The 21,447-nt window shown below is 42.5% G+C and overlaps 1 protein-coding gene across 2 annotated transcripts in view; it reads left to right on the forward strand.

Moving 5' to 3' along the window:
- The window catches only part of FAM13A (family with sequence similarity 13 member A), an 86,189-nt gene extending 69,483 nt beyond the window's left edge, over positions 1–16,706 (forward strand). For both annotated transcript variants that reach the window (XM_084786983.1, XM_084786984.1), the window contains exons 14-18: positions 4,283–4,378; positions 6,285–6,368; positions 10,887–11,083; positions 11,784–11,885; positions 14,516–16,706. In XM_084786983.1, the coding sequence (XP_084643109.1) occupies positions 4,283–4,378; positions 6,285–6,368; positions 10,887–11,083; positions 11,784–11,885; positions 14,516–14,642 (606 nt within the window). In that variant the 3' untranslated portion in view covers positions 14,643–16,706. The remainder of the gene's footprint in view (positions 1–4,282; positions 4,379–6,284; positions 6,369–10,886; positions 11,084–11,783; positions 11,886–14,515) is intronic.
- Positions 16,707–21,447: the final 4,741 nt, after the last annotated feature.

Here is a 21,447-nt window from a genome sequence, read left to right on the forward strand (position 1 = left end):
GTGACGTACAAAAACAAGTGGTCTCATCATTCTCCGTGAGCTTTTATTAAAGCATACACTTTTCAACAGGAGTGTTGAAAATCTTTAAAAAAACTATGTCGCAGAAAAATATAACAAATAATTGAAGCCCTCATATCGCCATTCAAAAGAAACATGGAAGGGGAGAGAATAGGTTGTTTGACCTCTGCTTCTGGCTTTTTCTTGATTATTTCCTTCATTTGGGATACGTTAACTCTGGGTTTCAAAACCATGTTGACTAACACAGCATTAAGTACAGCCAAGTTAACATTAGAATTACATATCTATATATAAACACTCTCCTCTGGTTACCTGTTGTGGACTTCCTGATCTTTACACAAGCATCCTACTATTCTTAACTTATAGGAGAGTTGCCATTTTCTAAGTTAATGGGCCAAGAATGCAGCAGTTAAAATAAGTCATCCTCTTACTGCCAGCTGCAGCTTCATCCAGGTCTGATGTATTGTGAGCAGAAAGAAAACTGGCCTGGGAGTTGGTACATCCACTTCTCACCTAAGTTCTCTTTTCTTGGGAAAGCATTGCCCTCTCAGTGCTTTGTTTTAACCCCTGAAGAACAAGGCTTTTCTAGCTCTGACTCTATGGCTCTCATTTTGTCTTTGTCATCAAAGTAAATATGGTTTTCCGTTCACCTCGACATTCAAGTAACTTCAACCAAATTGTAGAAAAGGTTTGCTTGAGGCTAATAGAAAACCCTCCCAACATAAAGGCAGGTACACTGGGCTGTTTTTATCTGGGCTTTGTGATTTCTACTCAGGACCTACCTCTAGTTAAATGTAAATAATTATTGGTAGTGTCCCCTTGGCATTTTAAAACAGTATCTGATCTTTTAGAGTAATCGAAAGCAAGGTAGGAAGTGAACAGTGGCACTGTTTCTGTATCGAGTTGATGACAGGGTGGGAGTGCTGCTCTCTCCCTGATCTCTCTGTCTCATGTTTATGGCTTTTTGTTTGTTTTGCTTTGAGACAGAGTCTCACTATGCAGCCCTGGATCTTGCTTTGTTGACCAGCCTGGCCATGAACTCACAGAGATCCACTTGCCTCCACTTCCTAAGCTCTGGAACCTAAAGTCTTGTGCCACCACACTGGCTACTGTTGTTTTGGTCTGCATTAAAAAACAAAACAAAACAGAACAAAACCCCATCTTAATAAGAATCTCTTTCCACACACTGCAAAGCTATTCAGCACATCCACTTAAATTTAAACTATGGTTTTGAAAGAGGAGAAAAAGAATTTTGAAGAGATGGCATATATATCATGTTTGGCCTAAAGTTATTTTCAAGTAATTATGAGCCACCAACTATTTTCTAAACTGACTTCGTCAGCTTACCATCAGAAAGTGATACACAGAGAATTCTGTTGACTGGTGTGTTTGGTATACACATGTGTAGGTAAATGATGAATGGGCTGTAAATTCACACATGTGCCAAATGGCTCACCAGAATGTCATGCCCTTACTAGCAGCGTTGGCATGTTAGGTGTTATAATAGGATTATAGTGGTATCACAATGAGATCTGTTATTTCATGTGAAATGACCTCTGAGTCACCTTGCTGTCCTGACACTCATTTTTAATGAAGTGACTAATTTTAAAATTCCATTTGATATGACGCATCCTAGAATCAGAAGCATGTCAACAATCCTTAAAACTGCCATGATGAAGGTGAAAGGAAAGATTGTTATCATTGCTGACAATGGAATGGATTGTTATGTATGCTAGCCAGTGGGAAATCCACAATGTTCTGCAGTGCCATGCTAGCTTGTGAAAGTTTATCCAAAGGGATTTACTGTTGGCCATGTTGAGAAAGGCAGACACAAAAGCCACACAGAACAACACATTTACATAACCCAGAATTGTCCTTGAAGTTGAATCTTCCAAGACTTTGAGATAAATGGTAAAGCTGCATATCTTATGCCATTTCCTACCTGAGAAACTCTCGCTTTCTCATTCATTGAATGGTAATAGAATGCAAAAGCCCAGCGACCAATTCTAAAAAGACTTTATTGTGCATTGAGGTAGTGAAAGGAAATAGCTCTGTGTTGGGCATACCTAGATAGGTTTGAAATATCCATTCACTAACACAGAAGATATGTACAGGATGTATTCATTGGCTGAGTTACTAAAATAGCTACTCAGGATACGAAAACATATAAGCCCTGAGCTCAACAGATTATGTAGCAAATAAGGACATACGTGTGTGAACACTTACCATGTAAATGTTTACGAATATAAAAGTGTTTGAAACCACAAGGCATTTATAAGCATCAAGTGTCTTTGTTAGGGTTCTATTGCTGTGATAAATACCAGGACCAAAAGCCACTTGGAGAGGAAAGGGTTTATTTCATTTTATAGTGCCTCATGAAGGGAGGTCAGGGCAGGAACTCAGTCAAGGCAGGAACCTAGAGGCAGGCGAGGATGCAGAGGCCATGGAGGAATGCTGTCCATCCTGCTCTCTTACAGTATCAAGGACCACCAGTCCTTGATGGTGCTATCCACAATGAATTGACCTTCTTTCTGTCTTAGTTAGGGTTTTATTTCTATGAAGAGACACCATGGCCCCAGAAACTCCTGTAAAGGAAAACATTTACTTGGGACTTAGTTTACAGTTCAGAGGTTTAGTCCACTATTGTTATGCAAGAAGCATGGTGTCACAAGAATCATGGTAGATGTGGTGCTGGAGAAGTAGCTGAGAGCTCTACCTCTGGCTCCACAGGCAGCAGGAAGATAATGCCACACTAGGTCTGGCTTGAGCATCTGAGACCTCAAAGCCCCCATCCCCATCCCCACCCCCACCCAGTGACATACTTCCTCTAACAAGGCCACACCTACTCCAAAAAGGTCACACCTCCTAACAGTGCCACCCCCTATGAGTGGGGGCAGGCCATTTTCTTTCAAACCACCACACCCATCAATCATGGAGAAAATGTACCACAAGCTTGCCCATGGACCAAGCTGGCAGGGGCATTTAGATTTAGACTGAGGTTCTATCTTGCAAAATGACTAGTTTGTGTCAAACTGGCCTAAAGCCAGCACAAGTGGTGGTGTGAAGGTCAGGATCATTATTTCAAGATGGGGCACAAGGAAAGAGGGCTGTGCCAAGTTGGCTTCTGATCTGCCAATTCCAAATGAAGGAGAGAGAAAGCCCCTTCGGTGCAGAGGGAATTGCACAGAATTAGGCATCAGGTAACTTAGTCTATCTCTGGAGTTTGAACTGCAGTGCAGGAGGGGAGAAGTCAAATCCAGTACAAGGAAACTGGATTCCTTCCTACTGCTTAGAAATTTTGAGCGGGTGTGCCTGATGAAGAAAATGAGAATGAATCATCCGATGGATTCCAGCAACTAATGTTCCTTGAATACGCTCTGTCTGCCAGAATCATACTTTTAAGAGGAAACAGTTTCATGTGGAAGAAATTCGTTCACATAAGTTGATTACAGTGCCATGTAGTGAGCTCTATAATAGAAACTCTTGCCCCTTTCCTTGGGCCCTCGGCTCTCCCTAGAGAGTGAACCATTTGGATATTTGGAACCTTGAGTTTCTTGGATTTCCTTTACATTTACTTATTTATTGGGAGGAGGCACAAGACAGCATATAGAGGTCAGAAGGCAACTCGAGGAAGCCAATTCTCTCCTACATATGGGTTCTGAACAGCAGGCTCAGGTCAGCAGGCTCAGCAACTGTGTCTGCTGGGTCCTTACACAGAGAGGAATGTATGCTTGTTTGTTGCTTGGAGGGCTGTTTTAAATTTTATTTACTTCTTTTATGGCTTTGGGCATCTTGCCTACATGTATGCTTGTGCAGCACATGCATACTTGGAGCCCCCAGAGGCCAGAGGAGGGCATTGGATCCCCTAAGACTGGTTACAGATGATTGTGATCTGCTATGTGAATGCTGGGCATTGTACCCAGGTCCTCTGGAAGAGCAGGCACTGTTTTTAACCACTGAGCCATGTCTACAGTCATGCTACCTTGAGTTTTAAATAGCGGTTTTAGAATTATCATAGTGGCTGAGTATGTAACACTTTATTCATGGATAGACAGAAAGTATCCTAGGAGGGTGATTTCCACCGATCTGCAGTGTAAATCTGCAGTATTTTTAATGTACTTACTAAATATTATCAGGTTTTAAAACTTTAAAAATTGTATCATCTGTATAGTCTCTTGGGCCACAAAAGCCCAGAGCATTCTGGGGACAAGGGGCAGAATGAGCTGGGAGCCAGCTTCTCACTTCTCTTGTTCTTGCTTTTCAGGTGACAAAGACTGAGCGTCAGATTATGAAGCCTCTGTATGATAGGTACCGACTAGTGAAACAGATCCTGTCCCGGGCCACCACTGTCCCCATCATTGTGAGTACAGTCTTCCCCTTCCTGTTGGCAGCCCATGGCTATGCTAAGAGCACCTATCCTTGTTAGGTTCCAACTACTGCTGTGATGAATGCATGACCAGAGAAGCAACTAGGGGAAGAACAGGTTTACTTCAGCTTATAGTTTATAGTATGTCTTGAATGGAAGTCAGGAAAGGGACTCAAGGAAGGAACCAGGAGGCAGGAATTTGAACAGAGGCCATGGAGGAACATTACTTATTGGCTTATTTTCCCTGGCTTACTCAGCCTGCTTTCTAATACAACCCAGGACCAGCTGCCCAGGGGTAGCACTTCCTACAGTAGGCTAGGCTCTCGCACATCAATCAAGAAAATGCTTCCCAGATGTGTTCCAGGCCAATCTAATGAGGCATTTTCTCAATTGAGGCTCCCCCCTCTCAGGCAACTCTAGATGTATCAAATTGAATAAAGACTAAACAGCACAGACCCTAAAGCATATACTCATCATTATGATTATTAGCTGCCCCCTTTCTGTTGGAGGAGACCCACTTACGCTAATAGGATCCTAACATTCATTTTCAATAAAGATCAGGCTGAGATAGATGAATCAGCCATTCATATCCACAACCTTACCGCCTGAGGAATGACTTCACCATATCTCCATTCCTCTGGCACACATAGGGCCAACACCTAAACCCATTCCTTAGAGACAGAGCACAGGGTAGCGTAGGGGTGGGCTTTCTCCAGGCTCTTCCTTCCAAAGAGCACTTCTCTCCTCGGGCTATATGTTTACAGTCGCCCCACTCACTAGAGGCACTGTTCCCCCAAGAAACTGACCCAAGGAGGGCCCTCTAAAGAATTCCCCTGAGAAAGTCCTTGTTTTGGAGGCTATGGGGGTGGAGAGGAAGTGGAAGGAGAGAGAGGTAAGCAAGTGGTTGGGAAGCTGCCTACCATGGCTACCAGCCTGGGATATAACTAGTGCTAGCACCTGGATTTGAACTTGTCAGGGAGGAAGAGCAGTTTCTCTCTGGTTGTCGGAAGAATTTTAACACTGACAGCCTTCTACCTTTCCTTAGCCAGCCTGAGAATTTCCTCCCCAGGCTAGATGTAGTTGGGATGTTAGCGCCTGTCCATGTCTGCGAGAAGCATTGCCTGACCCAGCGCCCTCGTCCCATTTGCTGTCACAGCCTTGGTTTGATATCAAGTCTAAGATGTTTACTCTCTTTAGCTGCTGTTCCTATTTAGTGCTTCAATTAATATTATTATTCATTTCTTCATTTCCAGGCCTAGAGTATGCTATCATATTTTTTCATGTTTCTTTTAATATTGCACTTATTTTTATGAATAAGAGACAGCCTAGAGACTCTAGGCAGGTGCAACTAAAGAATGTCACTATTCTGTAAAGTTCCTGCACAATAAGAAAATGACTTAATGTAAGAAGTCATTGTCTTCCACCAGCTAGGGAGACTTAGGGTTCCTGATAGGGTGAATGCAGAACAGAGAAGTTCCATAACCTTTACATGCTGTGACCTTGAGCCACTTGCCTTTGCTCATCACAGTTAGGTGTAGTTACTGGGTCTAGGGAGAAGGTGACAGGGTAAATACTTTCCTTAGGGGATTCCTGAGTTTGGGTGGTAAAAAAAAAAAAAAAGAAAGAAAGAAAAGAAAAAGAAAAAGAAAAAGATGAAGAAGCTTGTGCCTTCTTACTCTACTCTGTCCTCTGATTTGAGGCCATGGGCTTTGAAGGGAAGATCACTTGGAAAAGAACCTTGACTGTATTGGGTTTGCTTGGGAGCTTTTGGTGGGAAATGGTTATAAAATGTAGTTAAAATACAATAGTGAACACTGGTATGGTCAAAGAGATCACCAAAAGCTGTAAGGCAAGGAAAAGGAGGTTTATAACATAACCTGTTTGTTAATGCTTGTCACAGGGTTCCCCCTCCAGCAAACGGAGAAGCCCTTTGCTACAGCCAATTATCGAGGGCGAAACTGCTTCCTTCTTCAAGGAGATAAAGGTGAAGAGCTTGGTGCTATTACTACCCTGCTAACCCTACTCTGTGTGACTACAGCCCTTGGGTGGTATAGTTCTAGTAGAATTTCCTCCGAATCAGTAGCTACCCAAACAAACCAGCTGTGACCACTCCCATCCTATCTGTGTCAGAACCTTGCCAATCTCCTTCCATTCTCCTCTTTGTTAATTTGTTCTGTTTTGTTTTTACTTTGATTTCAGAGTCTGTTTTGTTTCTCACTTTGTTTTTTTTGCTGTTGTTGTTTTTGTTTTTTTTGTTTTTGTTTTGTGTGTGTGTGTGTGTGTGTGTGTGTGTGTGTGTGTGTGTGTTTACTTTTTAAAGGACTTCTTTATGGCCAAAGAGAAAAACTGAAATCCAAACGCAGAAGTAAGTTTTAAGAGTTCCCACCTGTCGCCGGGTGTGGGGGCTCACGCCTTTAATCCCAGCACTTGGGAGGCAGAGGCAGGTGGATCGCTGTGAGTTTGAGGCCAGCCTGGTCTACAGAGTCCAGGACAGCCAAGGGTACACAGAGAAACCTTGTCTCAAAAAACAAAAACAAAACAAAACAAAACAACAACAACAAAAAAGAGTTCCTACCTGTCATATTTCTGTGACATTCTATGCTGAGGGAGGTCATTTATCTCCTATGGTTAAAAATGATTATCTTAGAATAATCTATTGAGGATGACCAGTTGAAAGCTTCATTTTCTTGCTGCAGTTAAGGTAATCCACACTACAATTTCCAGTTTCAATGTATTGGACAGACTGTGCTCGATAATCACGTTACTAAATAGTATCTGAATTATGAGTGCCATACTGGAACATCAGGGCCAGTGTGCTGTATTATATCATTAAAATCACAGCTATTTTCCTTCAATATGCTTCGATATCAATGAAAGGCAACAAGCTTTGTCCATCTGGCAGTTTTACAGAGGAGCTGAATTGTGATAATTGAAGAAATTTGGATAGTTTGTATATGAAAATTAGTATACTTCTCTCAGCAGCATATAATGGACTTACCAGGTGAAAACATGCTCTTGAATAACCTGCAAGATGTGACACTCTTAATAGTTGCCTCATTAAATGAACGGTAGATAGACTAATGATGCTCTCCTTGGACACAGACACTCTACCCATTCTTATTCTTTAACAATGTTTTTTTTTAGAAGAATATTTTGGCTGTGGCTGATTGCCCACTGGCTCACATTATGCTCAGAATTACCAGTAATTTTGCAATGGTTACATTGCTTTTATAAATACTGCTGCCTTTGGTTCATTTTGTTCTAAAAAGACAGAGCTCTTGATACATGCTAACACATAATACAGTTGTTCTATTACCATTTACACTGTAGTGTGTTGGAGATTTAAAAAAAAAAAAAAAAGACCAAGTCTAGGTGATTTTTTAAAAAACTTATCCCCAGTTATACTTGCTTCTTGGAAGAAACCAGCTCAACTTCTAAAGGTCCTGAAGACCTCCAACCCACAATAAGCCTGGAGAATTTTCCTTCTTCTCCAGGCGCCCTCTGAAATACATTTAAATAGGATTCTAGTCTCAAGACTGAGGCTTCCAGAGCAGTGGGAAAGCTAGGCTGCCTATTACTTGAGCTCAGTATCAAAAGTAGCTACCATATTAACAGTTTTCTAATCAGCTTTCGTTACAAAATACAATACAATTATATAAGATAATTTTAGAATGTGTTAGTTTGATTAATGTAAAGTAATCACAGGGAAAACTTACATTTTGTAGCTGGCATAGCTCCTTACATTCTACACACACATTTGGCTTTACCCCCAGGAAGGCCAGGGAACACACATATGGCTTCTTCCCTTTATGGCTCTGCCGCACATGTATTGTCACATGCCATTTCCTCCCACTCAGCTCCTTGCTTAGACATCTTTTCTCCAAGTTCCTACTGCTCCCCCTTGGAATGTGGCTTTCAGGCCCCTCAACAGCCACTGGCTCTGCTGTAAACACATAGGTCAGTTTATCTGGTTCTCTCTAGAGCCAATTTTATCCTGGCTATGTTTTTGCCAAGACAGTAGACCAAATGCCAGGCCTTTGCCTGATGGCAGAGGCCCTTTCAGTCCTCCAAATCCTCACCTGTGTGACTGTCAGTCTATGCCAAGTTTACTTTAGACATTCACTAGGCAGACTCTCAGCCTTATTCTGTTGGCACTGGATCAGGATAACTGCTGGGAGATGTTTCCTAGCATTCCTGCCTGCCACCCACAAGTTGCTACCATCCCCTCTTTAACTGTGACAACAAAAAGATGTCTCTAGATATTACAGATACCTAGGGGCTATAATCACCTCATTGACACCTCCTGTCTATTACCCACCACTTCATAATTCCCACTGTTAGGATTCTGCTTCAGTCCACCTACCTGTGATGTCATTGCCTACCTGTGATGTCATTGCCTACCTGTGATGTCATTGCCTACCTGTGATGTCATTGCCTACCTGTGATGTCATTGCCTACCTGTGATGTCATTGCCTACCTGCCATGGGGGTATCACCCTGCCAAGTATATAAAAGGACAGACCTACCTTGCTTCTCCCTCTCTTACCTCTTCCTCTCTTCCTCTGTCTCTGTCTCTGTCTCTGTCTCTCTCTGTCTCTCTGTCTCTCTGTCTGGGGTACCCCCCCCCTTTCCTTCTCTCCCCATGCTCATTTAATAAACTCCTCATCTAATATCCTCCTATCCATTGCCTGGCATCTTGGCATGTTATTTCTTATTTTTAAATATAAAGCCCACTGTACTGAGGGGTCACGTGATCCCCTGATGCTTGTCTGTGGATCCAGTTTTTCCTTTTTCCTAACCTATTTATAGAACTTGAACTTTCCAACTGCTTTTTATACTATTATTAAGATATATAAAGTAAGATAAATGTAGATTCTATATTTCAGCAAACCAGATACCCTATCCACTCTGTCACTGATGCATGTGGGGAACACACCCTTTAAGTCATCATTTCTATGATGGTATAAAGGGTGTGTTAAGTCATCAATTAGTAATTGTTGACTGGTGGTTTCAAGCTAAAACCCTACTATGGACTTTCCTTTTCACTTTCAGGTCACCATTGTAGCATCATGGCTAAAATTTTGATAGTCACCTATTTTTTTGATGGACTTGTTTACCTTGTTATTTGTCAAAATTCAGATATAACCACAGCCCTATCAAAAAAGGAAAACTGATTAATGAAGGGTCCAGTGATATGGATTGATCACTGGTCCTTTCCCAACTGCTCATATCTTATCTGTGTATTGTTTTGTAATTACGCTCAGTATCTGCCATTTATGATCGATCATATTTCAATATCTATTTGTGATATTTCACTTTCCAAGGCCACTAAGAGTAGTTTTGTTAAGCTATCTGAAAAAAAAAATCAAAGTACTTCAAATTTTCTCCAGACATTAGAATGTAATTAGTAAGACGTTAGAGATTTTATTTATTTCTATTTTATATATGTGTGAGTGTCTACCTGAATATATGTTTGTGCACCATGTGTATGCAAGTGTCTATGGGGGCCGAAGAGGGCATAGAATCTCTTGGAACTTGTTACAGATGGTTGGGAGCTGATATGTGGGTACTAGGAATCGAACCTAGGCCCTCTTAAAGAGCAGCCGGTGCTCTTGGCCACTGAGCCCTCTCTCCAGCCTGTTAGAAGAACTTTTGAAAACTGAAATCTTACATTCTTATTTGTAGCTTTCCTTGGTATTTTGTCCAGCTGTGATATGCACGTGTGCATCTTTCTTTTAAATCTAAATTGCTAGATCGTTCACCAGACATTTGTTGAGAACCTGTTCTGCGCAGTGTTTGGCCAAGCTCTGGAGCAGCAGTATACAGGCCCATGCTCTGCCTCGGCTTCAAGCCTGTTCTTCCTCAGCTTCCTCATGCAGGGGAGGGGGAGGAGAGGGAGGCTGACATGTGTTTTCTGGCAGCTGTGCCTCCCTAAGTCCTGAGTGTTATGTTGCCTCAGTTAAGTTTCATAAAAATGGGCATAGGTGGCAACTGTTACTTCGACTTATAAAAAGAAACTTTTAAAATGTTTGTATGAAAGTCAAATTTTGTCTGAAGTTTTAAAATAATTTGAAAAAGAAAAAAAAGCACTGCGGGCGGTGGTGGCACATGCCTTTAATCTTAGCACTCGGGAGGCAGAGGCAGGCGGATTGCTGTGAGTTCGAGTCCAGGACAGCCAAGGCTACACAAAGAAACCCTGTCTCTAAAATAAAATAAATAAATAAATAAATAAATAAATAAGAAATGAAATGAAATGAAATACTGAAGCATTGTTTCTTTGAGCCAAGCAGAGATTAAAGGCATAGAGCACAATTAAGGTATCATGTGCCTCCTGGCTTGGTCCAGCTTTGCCTTCTATACTTTGTCTTCATGCCACCATTTTAATAAAAAAGAGGACAAACTATATGAATCTGGTTAGTTAGGTAATTTCTGAATGACACTTATAATGGAAGCATGCTCCAGAGTTTGCTCAAAGTTTTATTGGGGTTGCCATGTACCTCCAGGAACAAGAGGAGGGCTCGGAAGATGACAGCTCCCCCAAACCAGACCTTCCTGTCACTCTGAAAACAGACTGCAGTGCACATTGCTTTCTGGACCAAATTGAAGATGATACTGATGGATTTATTTCACCAATGGATGACAAAATGCCCTCGAAATGCAGCCAGGACTCAGACCTTTCAAATCTCCACTCTGCTTCAATGTATGTTGTTTGGGCAATGGCATTATAGTGGCCTGATTCAACTAACAGCATATAAGTTAGTTTAGTCAAAGAGCCACAAGTGATTTACCTAGGGTACGTGCATATAGAGAAAGTAATGATTTAAAATAATGAGATGGGGGCCTAGAGGCTAAAGCCATGAGTGAGCTTGAGGCTAGCCTGGGCTAGTAAATTCCAGGTCACTTTAGAGCTGCTGAGTCCAACCTTACCTAGAACCGGCCAGGGAGGAGAGGGAGATGAGGGAAGGAGGAAGAGTGGGAGGGGGAGGGAGAGAAAAGGGGTAGCATGTTTATCAATTTTCTCATATATGTTATCCCAGATTATTGGAGGAAATTTTGAGATCTTGCATAAACAAGCATAAGGTCTCTGACTGACACTGGGGCTCTCTATCCACCACAACTCACCGTTTAACACCAAGTACAGACATCACTTTGCTCTTTTTGAAAAATATATGACAAAGCACCTGAGGGCTTCATAAGATCTAATCATTCATAAGGAGCAAGATCCCCAAGGCGCCCCCAGCGTCTTGCCTGTTTTCCGAGGGCGGGCATTCAAGGGAAAGCACCCACAGTGACTTGAGTTGCTCTGTTTTCCTTCTCCCCAGTTCCTATCACATCACATGGCTCATTACACGTCCAACACTTCACATTTAACTGTTTTGGAATTGATCTTCCTCATTTAGACCTGAACTCTTGGAATCCCTTCAGGAAATGAGAGAAGAAAAGAAAAGGATCCGAAAGAAACTTCATGATTTTGAGGACAACTTTTTCAGACAAAATGGGAGGTAAGCGTGTGTCTCCCTGTCTGTCACCTCCCCATCATGTCCTTCTACATCCCAGGCCGTCCGCTTCGACCCCACCTGTAAGAGTGCTTCTGAAGCGGCAACACTGCTGCATTCTCCTTGTACCCAGGTTCTCAGGTTTATGCCTAGGGACCCTCAGAGATTTTCAGTGAGACCATGAGATTTATACATTTAAGGAAAAAAAATGTTTCTTGTACAGTGTCCAGGACCTGTGCTGAGTCTGCTGATATGCTAAGCTAACCTGTCACATTTAGTTCTTAGCTAAAATGAGTAGCTCGGAGCTTAATTTCAAAATTGACAGCATTGAATTTCTTCCCAGGAAGCAAGAGAGAAAAATGATACTTGGGGCCGGGGTTGGGGTGGTGGTGGTGATGGTGGTTTAACCACAGTTGAAAATGCAAAGTTGCCCTGGAGATAGGGCTCAGTTTGTACTACGTCCTGGCTTCACTCACTAAAACAACTGGGATGATCGTTGTCAAGGCTGAATGAAAACCGTGTATGAGAAGCAATTGCGAATGTCTCTGCCTGGTGCCTAGGTTGTTTTTTTACCCAGTGAGTTTTCAGGTGGAATTGATTTACCTTTTCCTAGCTCTGCTGGGAAAGTCTTTGTCACAGAGTCTGCTTCACATCATATCTGAGCTCAGGGATAGAACAGGTAGATCCGTGGTTCTCATTTGGAGTTAGGTTTTACCATCCTAAATTAATTTTACATAAATCCAAGTTAGGTAAACTGCCTGCAGTTTTGTTAGAGTGCTCCCATGTCCTAGAGTGTGAGCATGTAAAAGAAGTACAACAATTCACTTAGACATTGGGACTGGGTTATGTCCCAGTTTAGGTGAACGATTACATAAATTTATTTTAGGATTTCTAACTTGGATCTACTATATAATTACTTTTCTCAAAATCTGTACATGTTTATACCTAAATGTTTGTATCTCCTGCCCCCTACACATACCATAGACTCTTTAGAAAATATGGATATAAGGACAAAAGAAGTAATTTCTAAAATAATAATAGTAATCAACACAAGTCAATTTATTATGAATTGTTGTAAGTGTTGATTTCTGTATGCCTTTCAGTTTTACATTTTCTCAGATATTGTGTGTAGTATTCTTCACATGATCTAAATATCGTGGAACCTGCAAAAGGATTAAGAAAGTATAAATTGCGTTGGTGCCACATTGATGGAAGGAAAAAAAAACTGTCTTGGAATAGCTTACACCAGGACTGAGCAGAGATTTGAATTCTCCACCCCTCCCCTTGCGTCCTCCATCTGTCCCTAATGAGAGGCTTTGTCCTATGCTTGTTTTTTCTTTAATTTTATTGTATTAATTTATTCATATTACATCTCAATGGTTATCCCCTCCCTTGTATCCTCCCATTCCTCCTTCCCTCCCATTTTCCCCTTACTCCCCTCCCCTATGACTGTGACTGAGGGGGACTTCCTCCCCCTGTATATGCTCATAGGGTATCAAGTCTCTTTTTGGTAGCCTGCTATCCTTCCTCTGAGTGCCACTAGGTCTCACCATTCAGGAGACGTGGTCAAATATGCTTGTTGAATTGCACAGAAAATATGGTGGGGGGGGGTTGGGGGGGAGTTTTAGATGGCCTCAGGCACATCATTAACTTGGTTGCAGACCTGGCAAAAAAAGTTTAATTTAGGAAGGCCGGAGGAAATTCAACAAAGCTCTTCCCACAACGAATGCTAGAAAGTGCACTGTCACTCATGGTTTAAAGCTATGAGGGCCCAATGCCATTATAACCTCTAAAGTCTCAAGTGTGAGAGCCTTTCACCCGGCTGATAGTGCTCCGTGGAAGTAGTCTTCTGAGCCCCTGCCTTACAATCCTTCACCAAAGCAAGGCAGGTGAGAATAAAATCGGTTTCATTTGCCCATTTTTTTTCTCTCTCTATAGTGAAGAGAAAAGGAAGCAGGGTAATTGAATGCCTGCTACACGGACGTCATAGTGGCTGCAATCAGCCTCCCATGAGTGTCACTGCCGGCCACAACTGCGTCTTGTGTAGCAGAATACAGACAGTGGCTCTTTTTGTTCAAGCTGTTGTGAGAGGTGTGTGAGGTTGTGTATACGAAGTACCATGGACCTCAGCATAAGCTTTAAGCCAGTGCTAGTGCATATAAGGGCGCATAAAAAAATTACCCGGTAAACTACAGAGACTTAGCACTCTATGACCAGTTGCTGAATTCCAAAAGCAAGTCCGTAAGTAGGGATATTAAGTCTTCTTGAAATGCCTACAAATTGTGTGGATTGGTGGTTGTAAGTTTAACTGGGTGAGCAGGTAAGAGCACTTGCTACCCTTGCAGAGGACTCAGGTCTGGTTCCCACATGCCAGCTTATAGGCATCTATATTTCCAGCTGTAGGGGATCCAGCTTCCTCTTCTAGCTTAACTTTATAAGCCCTCGAGTTGCATGGTACCTCCAAAGAAAAACCACTTTTCGCTTGTTGAATCCATCCCATGGGGATACCAAGAGGCAATCACCAACACTGACTCTAGATTGACGGAACACACAAGTTTCCAAATTCCTGACGCATACTGTCCTCTAGAAAGGGCAGAAAGTGACCTCCAGCTCCTCTTTCCTTTGTTTCCCTGTAGAAATGTCCAGAAGGAAGACCGTACTCCAATGGCTGAAGAATACAATGAATACAAGCACATAAAGGCGAAGCTTCGGCTGCTGGAGGTGCTCATCAGCAAACGAGATGCTGATTCCAAATCCATGTGAAGGGCTGGTGGTGTGGATGACAGTTCTCCTAGGAAAGAACAGCTCTGGAAGGCGGCCTCGAAGCTGCACCTACAAAGCAAGCAATCTCCTGCCTCTGAGCGATCAGATTGGCTCCAGCTCCCTTCCATTGCCTGCCTTAGAAACTGCCTGCAAGGAAGATGCCCGTGTGACCCGACATGGGTATTGTAGAATGGGCGAACCAAGACTTCTACACATGTCAACACGCACTGCAGTAGGATCTTCACTGACATGAGCAGTGATTAGATACACCACCAGACCAACCCATCCGCAGGCAACCTGCTCTTCTTCCCCGACAACAGAAACATGAGGCCATTCTAAGACTGTGACAAACACCAGCTCAGGACTTCCCTCGCAGAGCCTGCTTTTTGTGGCGGTCTGTACTCTTCCTGCACCCCACATGGTGACCATGCCTTGGCACACTATTTGCTGCCTTGGCCATTTCTCGAGCTGTACATAGTCACTCCCACAAATCCATTTCCCCGTTCGCTCTCAGGTAGATGGAAGCTGCATCTGCCCAGTGGCAGGGCAGTCATTTCACTGATGCACTCTCTCAGCTGACAGACTTTAAGTCCCTGCCTCATATTTGTCTATTCTGAGGACAGAGTGGCTACAGAACTAGCTATGCAGATGCTATTTTAAAATCAGGTGACAGCTGAAGAGCCTGCAGCTCTTTTCAAGACACTGACTGCACTTTCCAGTCTCAGACATTGATGTTGAACACAAAGTCAGGCCGGTGTTCCTATGATAAGCTGTTTGGGGCTCAATTTTCTTGTTGCACTAGCCAAACAAAGGGGTCTTGCATAATTACTAGACTAGGCATAGAATATCATGGGAGAGAAGGAGTCTGTATCAGCCTCCTGAACTTACCAGAGCATAATTTTTCTACGAAAGTAAATCTGCACAAAAATCCCGAAAAGGATACGTAAAGCTATAGCGCTCAAAGCCCAGCTCCTTCTCAAGGCAGAATCTAGATCACATTGTTTCCAAGACAATACATAAACAACGTGGTGTGTGGCCAATTTTAATTTTTTTCTTTCAAAAAGACTGTGTCACAAAGCTGTCTATATTAGACATTTTGGAGGGACCAGGGGAGTTAAGACACCCAGTCATTCATCTCTGCTGTGCTGTCACTCTGACGTACTTTCTTTTCATCGCCCGCGTCTGTCTGACGAGCAGCACAAGCTTGATTTTGCAGGCACCTACGCAAGGTCTGCGACAGCCTTGCTTCCGGAGGAGGAAGACTGCAATACAGGCTAGGCAGACAGCAGGAAGGCCCTGTTCTGTTTGGAGAGTCACCTCCTACAGGGTACAGTGTTAATGAGAAGAGTGGACATCTTTATCACCAGTTGTAGTAAGACAGGTTTGGGGTTCTCAGGTCAGACGATTTTCAGCACTGTTCTCACTGTGGCTCTGTCATGGGGAGGCTCTTGCAGTAATGGGGGTGGGGTGGGGTGGGCGGAAAATTCCTTCAGTTTTGCTTTTACAAGTAATCACATAGAAGCATGAGCTATGGGTCAGAAATACTTTGTCGTCTTTTTTTTTTTAAATCTACACACGTAAAGATGGTACATACATAATCCTACAAATTTCAATGTATATGAAAATGCAGTTTGATGTTCTTTGCTCTGCTGTTTACATTTGCTATGATTTCAAGGAGTTATACTATGAATAAAATTATGTAATGTAGGATGTTTTCTATTTTTGAAGCCTGAACATCAATCATTTACATGACCAAAAATTGTATTTTTAAAAACAAATCCATATATAGTCTGTAATTTTTAAGTACTTATACTCCTAACTAAACTGTGGAATAACTCAGATCAGTACCAGTTAACTTTTAAAGCACATCTACTTAAGAGTAGTGTTTTGAAAAAAAAATACACTAGAGATTTTTTAAAGCTGCATACAAATAAGAAGCTATTAGATGTTTTGAAATTCATTGTTTGCACCAAAGGTAAATGAACTAAGATTTATTCAGGACTCCCCATTTATGTGATTAATAAAATACCAAGTTATCGAAAAAATAAATCATGTATGGAATATTACGGTTTTCTTCATATTTTCTAATTTTTTTCCCCTAAAATGGAGCCCAAATGAAGGTGGGAGCTGTGTTTGCACCAGGTCTTCTCTGAAGGCACATTACTCAGCGGTTTCTGGCTCTGCTAGAAATGTGGGGGGAAATTGGTTTCCATGGCAACCGTCTCTGCAGCTCTGCGTCTCCAAGCACTAGAAGCAGCATCTTAATTGGTTTCGCACAAACAGAACTCTCTTTGCTCTCTTGGGAATGTGCATGTACATTAGCACATAGCAACAGAAATACTAAGGGTTATGTAAGAATACGCTTGACGATGTGATCACGAGGACTAATAGGGTGACAAAGGCATACAGTGTTAGTAAGCACTTGCTTTTATTGTGTTTAGTCCAGAGCACACACTGAAATAGATTTCTATATTATTAAGTATGTACCATTACAGTATTTCCTCTTTTCATTATTCAGTCATGTTAGGTTTTACTTTATAAGGCATGGCGGTACAATGTTTCAGATAAAGCTGGCTTTGAAGTTAAAAAAAAAAAGATGGAAAAAAAAAACCTTAAGATCAAGTCAGATTTCAAATAGAAGAACTAGGCTTTTTTTTTTTTTTTTTTAATTTCTAGACTTCACTGTGAATCCTCGATTTCTTCCGGTTCATTGCCAGTTCTAAGTTTTAACCTTACTTTGCGTCAAAAGATAATGATTTACTACAGACCTGCAGCTGAGAGCCACTGTTCCTCTGTCTTACTCTGACGCAACACTTTAACAGCAGAGCTTCTTGCAGGCTGAGTCAGACATCTCGACAGTAGGACCAACAGAGCCAGTTCCTGCTGGTACCCTCAACACTACAGGAAATGTTCTAGGGCCTTCAGTCTTAAGAGCCCTGAGGGCTGGCTAAAATGTGTGTGTGTGTGGGGGGGGGGGTTGAGCCTGCAATTCTTCGTAAAGACTCAGAATGAAAGAATAAAGAATTGGCTACAATAGCCTTTAGCGTAGTCTGTCTGGGGCTTCCTAGTTTTCAGTAGAGAACACTGAGTAGAGCCACCATCTATCACAAATTTACACGGAATGTCATAATTTAAACTTGATTTTAAACTCTGGTAAAATGGTATTTTTCTGCTGCTGACAGTACCTGTACCACAGACTGCCGTGTAAAAAGCTAATTGCAGTCTAAGTTCCGTTTTGTTCTCCTGATGGTTTTTTTTTTTTCTGACACTCACATCCTGTGTTCCCCTCCCCAGCAGGGCAAGGTGGCACCTGCACTGTGGTCAGTGCCCACAGGGGGCCTTTTCAGTGTCCACCAGGTCACAGCAGTAGGGAGAGAAAAAACTGTATCCTGAATGTTGGAGCCACATTTTCCCTAAAGTGCACGTGTGTGTAGAAGAATCTAGAATGTGTTTTTTACTTCCCTTCATCAACAAAATTTTGTCCAATTGATCCTAAAATGCATTAAAGAAAACATTTTCTCAAAACACAATTCAACATGTTTTCAAATTGCTCTATTTGCACTGTGCACACCAGCACAGCAACCAATGCTAGCCAACACAGGATGCGCTAATCAAAGGTAATATGTACATACCCAACACTGCTCATGTCACTGGCCGGTGCCCCCATGATCATAGCACATAGATGATATAGACCAAGGCCACAACTTCAGATGCACATACATGTGTATGTGAAGGGAAAGTCTATGGCAAGTACAATTCCATATTATTTTGAAGGTCCATGCTTTTAAAACACCTCATATTTCCCAGAATGGGGCCAGCTATGGTCAAGTACATGGCCCAAGGAATCAGTTTGTTAACAGATCTAATCCTCCAGTTGAAAGCACGAAAATAACCTGAATTGGGTAAAATGTCACTATTATGGGCCCAGAATGATATTTATATGACATATAAGCAGAAAATATCTGAATTACCAATGTCCTTAATAAAGAGATATTGAATGCAAATCATTTTTTTTTTACCACAGGACTGCCTTTTGTATTAAAAATAAATTATTTTTTTTTAACTAGCGAGGCTCTGCAGTTTGTGTCAACATCATGTGACTGAGCTGATGATGGGGTGTGACCTTTTGCTTCTTGTAGGACCCAGTGCTGGCTCACTTGAGTCTCTCCAAAGCCTCATGAGGATTAGTTTTTCCCTGTGGCTCAGGGAAGGAGGGCACTGCAAGGTGAAGCAAATTGTGCACATGTGCGATAGTCAGCGTAGGAACTAGAAAAACAGGTTGTACTTTCCACAGCCGCCTTTCAATTATTCACAACAGAGCGGAGCAGCTCCAGGAGCAAAGACCTTAAGGAGAATTCTCTCTAGTTCAGTACATTTCCAAACTCTACGAGGCCACCTTAGGTACATATTTTAAACATTTACTATTCTGAAATTAAAGGACAGTAAAAAGTCTGGACAGAAGGCACTGCAGCTGTGTGAACACTTCCAGCCTTCTTAGTGACCTCAGAGGACAGGTGCCACACAGCACCAATTCCCAAAAGGGTGGCCTCAAGTGGAGGCACAGAGCTCGGCCCCAGTGGCTGAAGGGACACAATCGTCCAGTGGAAGAGGCAAGTGAGTGGCCTTCATACTCCCCGTTGTGTATACTCCAAGTGATTAATATGACTGAGGTTGGGTGAACCTTGCTCTACTCCTGAAATATGAGTGATGTCAACGTATAGAGAAGGTATTTAGCTCGATCCTCCCAAAGCTGAAGCCCACCTGGAGTTACTTTAGGGTTTTGTTGTTTATTTTTAAGACAGGGTTTGTTTCTCTGTGTGGCCTTGGCTGACCTGTACTTTGTAGACCAGGCTGGCCTCAAATTCAGAGATGCTCCTGCCTCTGCCTCCCTGAGTGCTGGAGTTACAGGCACCTAACCATAGGTGCTAAGTAATAAATTTGGAAGAAGTGACAGGTGGCATTTAGTGTACACAGTTCCTTCAATATTTTGAAGTTGCTCTGTATGCACATGTGTTATATATGGTACATAGATTTAAGTGTTAACTATGGAGGGTGCTGTGTGTTCACATGCACAGAGGTCAGAGCAGGACAGGATGCTGGAAGTTTCTTATCATTCTCCACTTTATTTCTTTCAGTCAAGGACTCAAGCTCAATTGGCCAGGGACTTTTGGGATCTGCCATCCAGTGCTGGTATAGAGGTGTGCATGGCCATCCCCAGATGTTTATTTGAGAGATGGAGGTCCAAAGTCAGTTCCTCATGTCTTCAGAGCAAGGACTGTATTGATAGAGCTGATGCTGATTCTCTTGAGGGACAAATAAAAAAGGTCTAGAGCTTACGTCAAACGCCGGATGCCTTCTGAGGTGCATCCTGCCCTCTGCCCCAGCCATGGAGTCCTTGTGCTTCTTATCCTATGGTGGTTTGCAGGGCTGGTGGCCTGAATGCAATGTTGCAACGAGTCCTACACATGGTGGGAGGGCACACAGGAGAAGAGACTCAAGACCCAGTGGTTTCACCATTGCCTCTCTGGAATGGGTTCAGCATCTTGTAAGACATACTTTACCAGGGCTATCTCTAAGCTATGTTAGCTTGCCAAGGCTGAACTTACTCAGTGGAATCTTATACCCACTAAGCCAAATCCAAATTCCCTAGTGCATTTCAGAGTCCTGGCATGAGGACAGGGGGGATTTGGCAGGACCCAGAGGTGCTGACAGCTCAGTTCTCACTTTCCTCTCCAGCAACATGGCTTATTACCACAAGGGCAGCATGGCACGAAACATGGTGAGAAACAAATCCCTTGGACCAGATTCCCAGCAGGCCCTATGTGTGTTTAAATCATATGCTGCTATGACTTCTAAAGTCAGGTTCTTTTACATGTTTGAATTTAATTTCTCAAAATCCATTCAGAAATATGCATCTATCCTTAGACCATCTTTCTGGGCATGCAGCTTTGAGTACTAGTTGGTAAGACATTTTGAGACACTGACGTATTTCTTCAACTGCTGCTTCTGAGGTATTGATGGCCGCTGTATGTAATAGGCATGATGAGGGAAGGAGATGTGGCAGCTTCTCACACCAGAACAAACATGTGGCTGAGCTCCTGGGATGCCAACTCCCTCTGTGAGGGCTTTGGGATAAGTGCTGCTGTTCACAAAGGGCTGCAGGATTCAGGGTCTCGGGCCTTGTCGGAATGGTTTTCTGCATTCTGCTTGTCCAGCCTTCAGGAGGACGCAGACAGCATGCTGTAGAAATGAACACTTCCTTAATGAATGTGATCTCCTGAGTGACAAGAAATGTCCCACTTGACAACACCCAGAGCCAGAATGCCTCCAGGTACTTGAAGGCCCCACTGCATGATTTGGGGGAGAGTATTTCTTACCCTCCCAGAGCCTGTTTCTTCATATGAAAAATGTAAATAATCATACTACTCACTTTAGAGATTGCTGTAGGCTCAATGTTGCATCAGCCTTGAAATCAAGTGTTTTTACAGTCCAGCAGCACACCCTCAAGTCTTTCAGAACAGGCATTGTACCTCCCAGGATTATTCTCCAGCCTTACCCCCACCACCCTCCCATTCCTTGTTTGTGTAAGTTAGAAACAGAATGACTATGACTCTAATCCTCTAAGTATGGGTCACTGCAACTAAAATAGGCAAGATTTGTGTGGAGGAATGTGTGTAAAACTATGTGTGTGTGTATATGGGTGTGCTGTCCATGTGTGTGCATGTTGTACATGTGTGTATATGTACTGTATGTGTGCACATGTGGATGTGTGTTGTATATGAGTGTGAGCATACATGTGTATATG

The sequence above is a fragment of the Acomys minous genome (genome assembly GCF_964271855.1).
Source record: "Acomys minous genome assembly, chromosome: 6".
Classification (NCBI taxonomy): Eukaryota; Metazoa; Chordata; class Mammalia; order Rodentia; family Muridae; genus Acomys; species Acomys minous.